This window comes from Coffea arabica, chromosome 6c, assembly GCF_036785885.1.
Source record: "Coffea arabica cultivar ET-39 chromosome 6c, Coffea Arabica ET-39 HiFi, whole genome shotgun sequence".
Taxonomy (NCBI): Eukaryota; Viridiplantae; Streptophyta; class Magnoliopsida; order Gentianales; family Rubiaceae; genus Coffea; species Coffea arabica.
Genome location: NC_092320.1, coordinates 3,500,219 through 3,512,702, shown reverse-complemented (window position 1 = coordinate 3,512,702; position 12,484 = coordinate 3,500,219). Strand labels below are relative to the sequence as shown.

General features: G+C 36.7%; 2 protein-coding genes across 2 annotated transcripts; one reads left to right on the top strand and one right to left on the bottom strand.

The window, feature by feature from the left end:
- Positions 1-2,551: 2,551 nt before the first annotated feature.
- On the bottom strand, positions 2,552-6,697 carry LOC140008264 (adenylate kinase-like). Its single transcript, XM_072052081.1, has 4 exons — positions 6,254-6,697; positions 5,431-5,571; positions 4,064-4,336; positions 2,552-2,985 (listed from the first exon to the last, which is right to left on the bottom strand). The coding sequence occupies exons 1-4, from the start codon at positions 6,551-6,553 to the stop codon at positions 2,842-2,844; spliced, it is 858 nt and encodes a 285-aa protein (XP_071908182.1). The 5' UTR covers positions 6,554-6,697; the 3' UTR covers positions 2,552-2,841.
- Positions 6,698-8,357: 1,660 nt separating this feature from the next.
- On the top strand, positions 8,358-9,551 carry LOC113694639 (polyubiquitin 3). Its single transcript, XM_027213485.2, has one exon. The coding sequence runs from the start codon at positions 8,522-8,524 to the stop codon at positions 9,440-9,442; it is 921 nt and encodes a 306-aa protein (XP_027069286.2). The 5' UTR covers positions 8,358-8,521; the 3' UTR covers positions 9,443-9,551.
- Positions 9,552-12,484: the final 2,933 nt, after the last annotated feature.

Sequence of the window (12,484 nt, the reverse complement as noted above, 5' to 3'; positions counted from 1 at the left end):
TTCCGGTTCAACAGTAATTTTTTAAAAAAAAAATTCAAACTTTATAATATTATGTTTTGGCCCCCTAAATTGTTAAAACTTATTCGTATACCTCAAATATTTGATACTTTATAAATATTGTCCTACAATTTGATGTTATTTTTCAATTAAATTCATAATTTTAATTCTAAACTTGTTAATATTTATTAAATAATATAAATTGCTACTTGATTGTTCTAATTTCTTTGTATTTTCTTGTTAAATATATTTGAAACATCAAATATGTATGAATATACCTTTATTAATATCAATATATTATTAGATATGATATATATAATATTTTAATTTTTAAATAATTTTTATTTATGACGTCATCCGGTTCGACCCCTATCGACCCCCGGTCGAACCCATTGACCCCTGACCCCTGACCTTGGCCGAGTCGCTATCCGGTCCGGTTCTGAAAACATAGGAATCTCCGCAGCAATAACGGCTTCTCCGTGCTATTATCGTGTTAGGTCTAAGTTGGGGCGCTGGATCGGGTCGAAGTGGGATTAGTCGAGCCGCCTTTACGGACTTGACCCGGACATCCACTCCGTCGACAAAAAAAAAAAAGATAAGATCTATCACGTAAACTGGACGGCAGGCAAGTTAAAATGTGATTTTTTTTTTTGTAGCAATGCTAGAATTCCTATAATCTAATCTAGGGAGGGGGCTCGATCTAAATAGAGATTCCATTGAAGAAGACCAATGAAAACCGTCATATATTGTGACAAATTTAGACGGGATTTTATTGTTTTGATGGTGACCACCAGATCAAAGGCTTAGTGGCAAGTTAAATTGTGATTGAAACTTCAAAATTTTAAAGTGTGTGTTTAAAACAACATTAATGCGTGAAAGCTAAAGAATCGTTTTCGATAGCATGTCAAATGCGTAAGGACAGAAATTTCCTTCTTGTTCTTCGTCAGATTAGAAATTGGGCTTCTCCAAAAAAAAAACGGAGTGATTAAATCAATAATTGAAGCACGTTTAAGACTACATTAAAGCGTGAGAGGTGAAGAATCATTTTGAAATGACGGTACAAGTGTAGCTATAGAACTTTCCTCCTTCTTCAGTATTTAGTGTTTAGTTTTTAGAGTTAATTAGCTGCAATAATGGCCATTGTTAATATACAGCATTGTGACGGCCTTCATTAACTTGTTACAATATGTGATGATCTTCATTGACTAGTTTCGATGAAATTTCTACTCACATCGAATCCCCTCCCCTTCTCCCGTAGAATTGGCTAGTTTAGGTTATAGGAATTCTATCGTATCGACAAAAAAAAAAAATATATATATATATATATACAACATTGTTGGTTCAGATGCTTACGCTTCACACTATCAAACTGGTGTTTGTAATGGTTGTTTTTATTCGCTTTCTTTTTTTCTTTTTGTGCACTTTTTCGTATATGACTTTCACAATAGGTACTCTTGGTCGGTCTTTGTACAATTTGTTCATCAGCTACTGTCTGAATGTTTGTCAAATTGTTCTTAGATTTTTAACAATATTGTAAATTTCTATATTTGGTATGCATTATTAAGCGAGTTTAGATGGATGTGGCTAATCATGTTTAGCTTGAAATGCACATGGAAGATTTTAGAAAATTGTTCATGCAGGCAAATCCTCTTCACAAGTGTCTGTGGATGGTATGAACACTTAAACTTGAAGAGAACATTATTGTTTATTTGATCTTTTGTGATATGAATATATATTTTTTTAATTGTCATCCCTACTCCTACTCTAATTACGAGGAGGCTCAACTGAGCCTACGGGGGATCGATGGAGATAGAATCACCACCGGACCAGACGAGTATACTACGCACTCGTATGGATTTAAAGCAGAGCCACAAAAGTGGCATTTTGGTGGCCTCACCACCTTAAGGGCTTGGTGGTGACCACCAGCCCAAGAGCTAGTGGTTTTGTGATATGAATATTTGATGATCCAATTATTCAAATTGCCAAAGAGGATAGTGAGAAGTAGAAGTCTAAAACTGAAGAATTGAGTGCACTTTTGAAATACTTGAATTTATTGTCTATTACACGAAAATAGTTTATCAGTTTCAAATGGTCTCGATATTTCAAATTCTTTTGCAGGTTTATTTGGATGAACCGACAAAGTTGTAGAATTCAAAGCAAAGAAAGGGAAAGCCTTGAAATTTAATGATGATGGTGCTGCCAGTTACAGTTACAGAGGATGTCGGCATTGCCAGTCCACCACCAAGGCCTCCCTCTAATCACTCCCTAACCTCGGACTCGGAGGTTTTGTTCCAGGAGTACGACGGAAATACCCAAGCACGTGAAAGATAACAACTTGAAGAGCCGCCGGCCCACGTTTTGTTGCAAGTTAAAGGGTTAGACCACTTTCCCTTTTGTGCCTCGAAAAAAAAGGACAAAATCTTGCAAAGACCGAAAAACAACCCAAAAACAATTAATCCAAACGAAGTTCGTGTTTTGATTGTGAATGTCAAGCATTTTATTAAAGTACACAGAACGTGATATGGTCAGGGACACTTGTGACAGCTGCAACAAATGCAGAGCAATGAACCAAATGTCTATTTGAGCTTATCACAGTCAATTTCAACCAAATCATTCATGTGAGTTGCAGTATTTTAATCTTACAACAGACTTCTGAATAGTTAAGAGCCTCGATTAATAGCCACCATAATTATCGGGCTGGTTATAGGTTTGTTATTTCCTCACAATCAATCAATAAAAGAAAAGAAATGGATTTAAAAAAAGAAAGAAAAAAAAAAAAAAGCTGGTCTTTCCCTGCAAAATTGTTCAAGCGTGCACTATATTCATGCACAGCAACTGAAGGCTTCAAGCAGCAACAGACTGTTTCTCATCCTGCTCATCAAGGTTAAGAACTTCCAACAATTTTGGCCAGGTTTCTTGGATTCCTCCAGGCAAATCAAATTCCAGCAATTTCCCTTGACCCCGATAGAAATCCTCAACAGGCTGACTCTGCAAGCACCATATGTAAGATTCACACAAGAAGCAACTACTGGAAGAGACGTCTAAAGCAGCTTTGAAATCTTACTCAATCTAACTGTGAATCAAAAGGAGAAACCTTGACATTTTCACAATGTTTTCTCCAATCAACCCTACGAGATAGTGTTTGACCACAAATATCAAATGACCCAATTCTGAGCAATCTATAGGTCTAACACAGCCCATGCTAGACAGTAGTGACAAGGGTTAAGTTGATTGTGGCCTGTGTCAGTATCAATGCACCAATTGAATAACTGATCATTCTCCTCTAATTCACAGAAGAAATTACAAATTAATCTGACTGACGAAATTTTAAAACATCACAAAATAATATAACACCTAAGGATCGTAATTCAGTTCAAATTTCTGTAGAATCCCTCGTGATTTTCCACCACTATGCTTAACAGGGAGGAGAAGATTTCAAGTTAGAATGTTTCTTAGACTAATCTGTTGTGAACAAATATGAAAACATTGTGTTTGGGACATGCAGATCCACGGGAACTTAACAATAGTTGTAGACATGCAGATCCACGGGAACTTAACAATTGTTGTAGGTTGCGACCAAAAAAAAAAACTTCAAGGGATTGAAGGCCCAAATATGAAGGACCTGTAGATTGTGTGTGACATGTAACTAAGTCCGTTGAAAGAGAATTGCGGTCATAAATTGATTCCACAGATGATGATTAAATCATGCAACTCAGCCTAAAACCCATTGTTCGAGATACTGATTAACAAGAATTCTCAATTCAGAATATTGATGGGCATGGTTAGGAATTTGGACAAGCTATTAAGTTTGGAAAACTTTTCTAAGTCAAGTTGCAATTATTTAACCTTCCATACAACTTCATTTTAAAATTAACAATTTCTGTTAGGTAGGCTGAGAGCTTGTCCTTGGTCATCCTACTACCCCTCCCCCTGCCCCACATGAAACAAAGGATGAATGAAAATAAGTCAAGCATAAAAGCTTGTTTCCTATGGCCTTAAATAAGAGTCTACTAGAAATTCATTCCACCCTTGGGCAAAGCTCCATAGGGAGAGGAAGAATGGATACCTTTTCATTGTATACGCGAAGTCTTTCTTTTACAACATCTTCAGTATCATCAGCTCGAGTGATGAGCTTTGAAACACACTGTGGAGGAGGAAGAAGAGGGGCCATGCTAATTCCAGGACGACCATTTTCACCCTTCACATTAATAGATGCCACATTAAAATTCTCCCTGCATTGGCTGCAAATCCTTCGCCCTAGGCACTTCTCAATCAACACACTTTCTGGCAGCTTAAGATTGACAACCAAATCAATGTGTGTCACTTCATCCAAAATTTCCTGCATAGACACGCAAAGACATGAGAGCACGATTCAACTCAATACCCCAAACTACAATCCTATAGCTATTCCATCATCAGGAAGAACCATAACGCTATAGACTACTGCTGTCAAATAACTCCTGTGCGAAACTTTTGATTTTAGCCATCTGGAATTAAGGAGCTTATAAAGACAAACTTGGAATTTAGAGCATTAAAAACTACTTCACTATTTACTCCCTTAGACCCCAGCATTTCATTTATATGTCCTCATTAACTTTGGTGGTTCAGTTATTTGGTTACTATTCTAACCTTCCTGCGATCTTTTCCCCCCCATCTGCCCATGTCATCAACTTAAATCTGCCAACTAACTTAGTTTTCTCTTATAGTCAAATTTTAAGTATATTAATTGAGGTTTTAGGAACTCTGACTCAAAACTTCACTTTCACCTCCCACATTCAAGAATTCTGCAAGGGAACTTGGCATGGCAGAAATTGAATAAAGTTCTAGAAATTAACTTGTTGCCTATAAATGAAAAGTGAATCATATTGCTCATACAAATCATCAATTCTTCCAAGCAGAGCCAGATGGAGAAATTGCAAAAACAAATAAATTGCAATTATACAATCTTAGAAACAAGGAATCAACATATTGAAAAGAAAAATCTCTGATTATAGCATGGGATCACAATTAAATCACTTTTGTAGCTTAAGTATTCTTATCAAATTTCTGTGTCATGTCTTCTATTCAACTTCTTGCCAAATCTGCAAATAAAAATATACATGACATTTCATTTGCATGAGAATACATGGCACTTTAGTAAAACATATGTCTTCAAAAACAGATTTGCACCAGAAACACAAAATTGGGGAATGCAGAGCTACAACATGAGTACAAGCCAACAAAAATGCTCAAAATTTGAAATCACGTGTCCTAAACAGCCTCAAAAGAAAAAGCTCTCAGAATTCCATTCCATATGCAGATCAATTTTTCTTTTCTCTTATTTTTCACTACTACTTCATCTTCAAATGAAAGAAACAAAGTTGCATGCAGGCATTGCATCCACTTCCACAGATAGAACAAGAAGTACAGCTCTTCCCATAAGGAATCACTCACCGCCTGTCTAACAGTTCTAGGAAACCCGTCAAGTATGAATCCAGATTCACCTTTTCCTTCGCCTGCTTCAAGCCTCTTTGACAACAAGCTGATTATTATATCATCAGAAACCAATTTTCCTTGGTTCACAATATCTGCGAGCTGCAAGCATAAGATAGCGATAGATCTCAACAGTTATATTTTACAAAATTTGTACTAACACAATCTCATATCTTCAACCCAAAAAAAAATGGTCTGCACGAGATTATAGGAAAAGTCGGATGCAAATGCAGCACTCTTAGTCCAGGTGTTAATAACAATTAGCTCTGCCCATGCAATTGCCAGATAATCTGAAGTTTCAGTAGGCAAATTGCTAAGCTATCCGCCAACTTGAAAATTTATTTTACATCATAACATTTTAAAAATAAAAAGAAAAACAAAGCACAAAAATAAACCCCCTTCGTTCAAGCACAGAATTCAAATAAACTAAAATGTCATCTACAGCCAAATATGAGTAATTGTTAAAGCTCGTAGACATAATAAAGGAGACATTTTTTTTCATCTTTTCCAGCTGCATAGAGGGTTGGGATAGACTTTTCTTTTCTGAATTCCCTTTTAGCTGAGCCAAATCCCACTTAGCTAGAATTTTTATACACACACACACACACACACACACACACACACACATATATATATATATATATATATATATATATATATATAAAGGAAAAGTTTAGCAAAATATCTCGATCTTTTTGCAGTGTAAACTCCAACTCAAAACTCAAAAGGTGAAAATGAATAACATAGCTTGAATATCATAAACGCTTTTAAATAGACCCCCTACTTGTTTGCCCAGATTGCTTCCGGAGTTAAGCTCTTCGCGTACGAGATCACCGGTGGCGATATGGGGGACACAGAGGAGAGTAGAGAGACGACTAGCATAGGTACCTTTTCCCACCCCCGGACAGCCCAAAAAGACCCACTGCACGTTTCTACCTTTGGGATCTACAGCAGTCGGGGCGGGGTTTTGAGTGTAAGTTTGTGATTTCACGGCCTCCGTTACGACAGCCGTGGATAAAGACCTCCCTGCAAGAGAAAGGGAAGAGGAAGACGAGGGCCTCAAGAGGCGGATCACGGCCGCCATTGCTGTGGTGGGAAATATATAATAGAAAAGGTGTAAAAACTTTCTGAGTTGGAGAGGCCGGCCGGGGGAACAAGACGAAGAGCCCCTGGAGAATATGCCTTTTATAGCATTGGGAGGATCAAGCACATCCCACTTAAGCTGGAGTGGAATCTAGGAACTAGTATATTTATGTATTGGATTCTGGGCTTTACGTTGTAGTACGTCTTAGGTGCCGATTGTGCTGAAGTTTAATGTGGACCGATGAACATCGAATTTGGGTCAGGATCAGGATTACGAGGACCCAATCCATGTAAGATGTATCTGTGTGTGAATAACTGGACCAAATTTGGTGTAAATTTTTTGTCTATCTTTTTGTTTTACCAAATTTGTCCGCACATGATCAGACAATTTTACAACGAAAGTACAGATAATCACCACATCGTCTATAAACTCACGATTAGTTGAGATGGGAAAAATGCACTTTTCATCCCAATATTTAAGGTGCTAACCAATTTTATCCCTAAAGTTTCATACAAAACATATTTCATCCTCATAATTTTGTAATTTTGACCAATTTTATCTTTAAAATTTATGTAGAACACATTTCATCCTCATAGTTTATAATTCCTACCAATTAAGGACAATTAAATAATTGTTAACCAATTTAGACATAATATCATCACACGTCCTATTAATAATTGTATTATTATTAATTAATTCAATTATTGATTAAATTATGAAACTAACGACAAGTGTTTTTGATAGGAGACTATCTCTTTTTTTCCTTTAAATTGTGATATGATGTATTTGAAACAAAATAAATAGATTGAAGGATAAATCGATGATTGAAAAATACGTATATGACGCAATAATTTTGTTTGCAATTAAATAACAATCAAAACCATTCATTCTTTCGCATTAATATTTTTCTTCAATTAGTTGTAATAGGTATGTCTAGCATTTTTCTTTAATTGGCTATATATTAGGGTTATTTCTTTTCCACTTTTCTTTGGATTTTCTTAGTCGATTGTGATTAATAAGAGAGCAATGGTGGTTAAAAATTTATTAATCTTTTTTGTACTAAAATGAGAAAGTGAATTAAGAAAAGAGTTTTGAACTTTTTTTGTTGATCCAGTGTTTTTTTTTTTTACTAATGGATATGTTATGGTCAAACGATGCTATCCCATTCAAATTGCTTGACAATATACCAGTTGTCCTCGATTAGCCAAATTTAAGAAACTATAAGGATGAAATGCGATTGCGTAAAACTTTAAGGATGAAATTAATTGAAATTATAATATTACAAAGATGAAGTATGTTTTGCATTAAACTTTAGGAATGAAATTGATTGACACCTTAATTTTTGATGAGATGCAGACATCCGGAATGTGTTTCGAGATATTCTTGACATATTATTTAAGGATTAATTACATTTACATCGCTAATAGATCGTCTCAAACCACCAGTATAGCCCTTGAGGCTTTAAAAATAACACTAATAATCATCCCCTTTGATTTAGGGGTGTTATTCCAATAAGTAGTTAAACTTAACAATTTAGTCCTTTTTTAAATTAAAACTCTTGAAATTAGCAGTTCTGAATTCAAGTCCCTTCCCTGCAATCAGTTGTTAAATTTTCACGGATGGTTAAGGTAACATATCAGCCAAAAAATGGAAAAAGGAAAGGATACCTCCAGCAATTTCTAGATTGGGCTGGATTTGCAGTCCAGGTAAGCACCGCCCCAACTGATTGATTGTCCGAGAACTTTCTGGCCCCTGTTGAACACTGTTTAGGAAACTGCCCAGCAGCGACCTTGGCGTCCAAAGTCCGCCAACTCTCCTATATAAACAGCATACCATCGGCAATTCTACGCATCGTTAACTGTTCAACAATCATTCTAGCAGTTCGTTCTCAATTGCCCTCTTCTCTAAATTCCTAATCTTCCCTCGATTCCTCTTCTAGGTTGTAGTTTTTAGCCATCTCTTTCAATTATGCAGATCTTCGTGAAAACCCTAACGGGCAAGACCATAACTCTCGAGGTCGAGAGTTCTGATACCATTGATAACGTCAAGGCCAAAATCCAAGACAAGGAAGGCATCCCTCCCGATCAGCAGCGCCTCATCTTTGCCGGCAAGCAACTCGAAGACGGCCGCACCCTCGCCGATTACAACATCCAGAAGGAGTCCACCCTCCACCTTGTGCTCCGCCTCCGCGGTGGCATGCAGATCTTCGTGAAAACCCTAACCGGCAAAACCATCACCCTGGAGGTCGAGAGCTCCGACACGATCGATAACGTTAAGGCTAAGATACAAGATAAGGAGGGTATTCCACCGGATCAGCAGCGATTGATCTTCGCCGGCAAGCAACTCGACGATGGCAGAACCCTAGCCGACTACAACATCCAAAAGGAGTCCACCCTTCACCTTGTCTTGAGGCTTCGCGGTGGTATGCAGATATTCGTCAAAACCCTAACTGGGAAGACTATCACGTTGGAAGTCGAGAGCTCTGACACGATAGACAATGTCAAGGCTAAGATCCAGGATAAAGAGGGAATTCCGCCGGACCAGCAGAGATTGATCTTTGCGGGAAAGCAGTTGGAAGACGGTCGAACCCTAGCTGATTACAATATCCAGAAAGAATCTACTCTTCATTTGGTGTTGCGCTTGAGGGGTGGTATGCAGATCTTTGTGAAGACTCTGACTGGTAAGACTATCACTCTTGAAGTTGAGAGCTCAGACACCATCGACAACGTCAAAGCAAAGATCCAAGACAAAGAGGGAATTCCACCGGACCAGCAGCGACTCATTTTTGCTGGAAAGCAGCTCGAAGATGGGCGCACCCTGGCGGATTATAATATCCAGAAGGAGTCCACTCTTCACCTTGTCCTTCGTCTGCGCGGTGGTGCCTTCTAAGAATTAGAAGCCTTAATAGTAGATGCTTGTTTTTAGTTACTTGTTTAGGTCCTTGAATTATACTCTGTCTTCCCGTAATAAATGTTTGTTGAAATCGTTTTTTTCTTAATTTCAGTACCAAATTCAGGGAAAATGAAGTAAACTGCCAGTTCGTGGTTTTTCGTCTTTGATCAATGCTTGAACCTGGTTAAATCGTCTGAGGCTACCAATCGTTTGTCATTACACGATCATTAATTGTTAATAGTATGTGCATTGAATCATTTTTGGGCGTTTATGATTCGCAAACTTTCAAAATTCAGTGTTTGAATGTTTTGCAAACTTTTCAATCTCACCAATGTTTCTGCACGCTCAAGCTCGCTCTTCAAGCTCTTCCCACGGCAATTTTCTGTACTAATTTCTTCCTAAGCTAATCATGGGAGGTTTGAATGGCATTTCTCTGAGTTGTTTCGATCTTACCTTTTTTTTTTTTTGTCAAATTAATTTGCACGGCAAACAATGGAGTTTTGGTTTGATGGCATGTTCATAATTTTTTTAAAAATTTTTAATACGAAAGATAACTGTCTTACTATTCCATGCTAGAGAAGGGAGGTTGGCATGTTCATCTTTTTCATGATACAAGGTCTGATATTAGCTGTAGGTGTGCTATCTTAGAATTGATCTCATCCGTGGGCCGTGATTATATTTTGTGCATCGGTTCACCCCGTGACAGTGCGATATGATGGACTTTAACATTTTCCTTTATCAGCGTGTTCTCTTAATGGTGCGAGCTGTAACATGGATCTAAACTAATCTGATTGAAGGAGGTTTAACCTTAACAAATTTGATATTTTGGTATTAAATCTTGTTGAACAAAGTTACACGGTGAGGATTTTTTTTTTTTTTTTTTTTTTGTGTGGATTGCTCGAGACTTGTTTACTCTGTATCAACCTATCATTCTAGTCTATTGTAAAAAAATCGGATATGTGTACTGTTCATCCGTATGGGTTTTGAGTCATTTAAAATAGTATGGGTTTTGAGTCATTTAAAATAGCAAAATAATACGTGATTCTCTTATCGTTTGAAAAAAAAATATATATATATATAATAACAAGTGATGGGAGGTAAATTTTGAATCATTAACCTTTTATTTGAAGATTATGATGGTGGTCAATGAGGATGGATCAGTCCGTATTATATTATGAAACTGCTTTAAGGAGTAGCTCCTGTGCAAGGGACTGGATATAAGTGGAAGATGCTGTAGCTTGGTAGTGTTCTTTCGTCACAGTATACTACATAAGTATGGTGATACAAAGGTACATATTTAAATGCTAAATTATCCTCTTGATCTGTTTACTTTTATTTGACTTAGTTGTGTTTGACGAGAAATTGCTTGGCTTGCTTTCCGTTAGTGAAAGCTCCTGTAGCTTTTTTGCCCCAACAGACGCTGATAAAGGTATAAGAACTTTGGAAGAGTCGAATTCGAATTAACATTTTGGCTCGATATGTAATTAAATGAGCAAGAGTTTTGTCTGCGAATTTAAATGATCGTTCATAAATATGAACCTAATTACAGTACTAGTGTCATTTTACAAAATTTAGTGTTAGCTGGTTAGTTTTGTATTTGAATTTAATGATTATTTGAGAGAAAAAGCCAAAATTTGAGCTTCTCGAACCTGTTCGAGATCGGTTTGTTTATGTTAAATGAATTGAACTCAAATTCAAATTTGAACTAGAAATTTAATTAACAAGTCGAACACAAAAAGAGATTTCAAACTCGAAAATTATCGATCGAACACAGAGAGTTGTTCAGGTAACTCAACGAATAGAGATACTCGATTTAATTTAACTTTTTTACAGCTCTATTATTAGCATCCTATAGGGCCTCTCTTTAAACATTTTTTTGGGGACCGCTTGAATAGTTTTGGAATGTCAAATGTTGATTGTGTTTGCCAAGTGTAGTTCAAGTGTCCTGGAAATGACACAGGAAGTAGGCTAATTTCTCAGATTATTTGTATTTAAAAAAAACATCCGTCAAATGTACCTCTGACATGGGGTTTTTCTAATTGTATAGCGGCCGTGCTGACTCAGCACGGCCGCATAACTAAAAACTCCACCCAAATCTTCTCTGCAAAAAATTCAATGGTGCACAGTCGGTGTCAGAGGGGACGTGCTGACTGGGCACGTCCCCGGCTGACAGAAAATTGATTCCATCTGCGTATGAGTCAGAGGGGACGTGCTGACTGGGCACGTCCCCCAATTTATTTTTCCATTTCGAGTGGTATACTGCCTGGTGTGCAATACTAAAAGCGCATCAAAATTGCAAACCTTTCATTCACGCCAAATTTTCCTACCAGCCCACACTAAGGGATACTTAATTGATTACGATTGATTCAGCCCAATTATGAAAAAGAATATGGATAATTTCACGAACTTCTTTCAAGATCTATGACAATTGCAGAAAGTTCCTCTCCAATTTCAAGTTACACCCTCTCTTTACCTGTTTCTAGTAGCATAAAAATCCAATTTGATATTGTAAGCCAAATATGCCATCTATTAAACTTTGTAAACAAACAAAAAAAAAAGAAAAAATTCCTTCTAAAATGGCATGAGAAAGAAACGCTGCACAATCTTCTATCTTTAGAGAAGAACTGTAATAAACTTCTCCAAAATATCTAGCATATTCAACATAATAACATTTTCAAGCAATTAGTTACCCTTTATAATTAAATAAACAAATGCACAACCATATAAAATAAAAGTCATCATATTTATTACAAAAGTAAAGACTAAATTTTCTAAGATACATGTGCATTTTTGTATCAAAATTTCAACTTTGAAAGCCTATCTTGCTTTTTAATTTTGATAATTGAAACTGGGCTAATTGCTCTGATTATTGCCCAAAAAAAAAAGGTCGGAACAATGTTGTTCTGACAATTTGGCAGTAGAAAACTATGCCTACCGGGCTGAGTCAGTCCGGTAGACAAGAGAATTCTTTTTTTTTTTTTTTAAGGTTTGAGCCCTGCAGCCTGTAGCTTACTTTAAAAAAAAAATAAAAACTTATGC

Excerpts from the sequence above, each read along its gene's own strand:
- LOC140008264 (XM_072052081.1), bottom strand. The coding sequence starts at position 6,553 with ATGGCGGCCGTGATCCGCCTCTTGAGGCCCTCGTCTTCCTCTTCCCTT. Across the intron at positions 5,572-6,253 it reads GAAGCAATCTGGGCAAACAA|CTCGCAGATATTGTGAACCA; the intron begins GTAGGGGGTCTA and ends TTATGCTTGCAG. Across the intron at positions 2,986-4,063 it reads TTCGCGTATACAATGAAAAG|AGTCAGCCTGTTGAGGATTT; the intron begins GTATCCATTCTT and ends TGGTGCTTGCAG.
- LOC113694639 (XM_027213485.2), top strand. The coding sequence starts at position 8,522 with ATGCAGATCTTCGTGAAAACCCTAACGGGCAAGACCATAACTCTCGAG.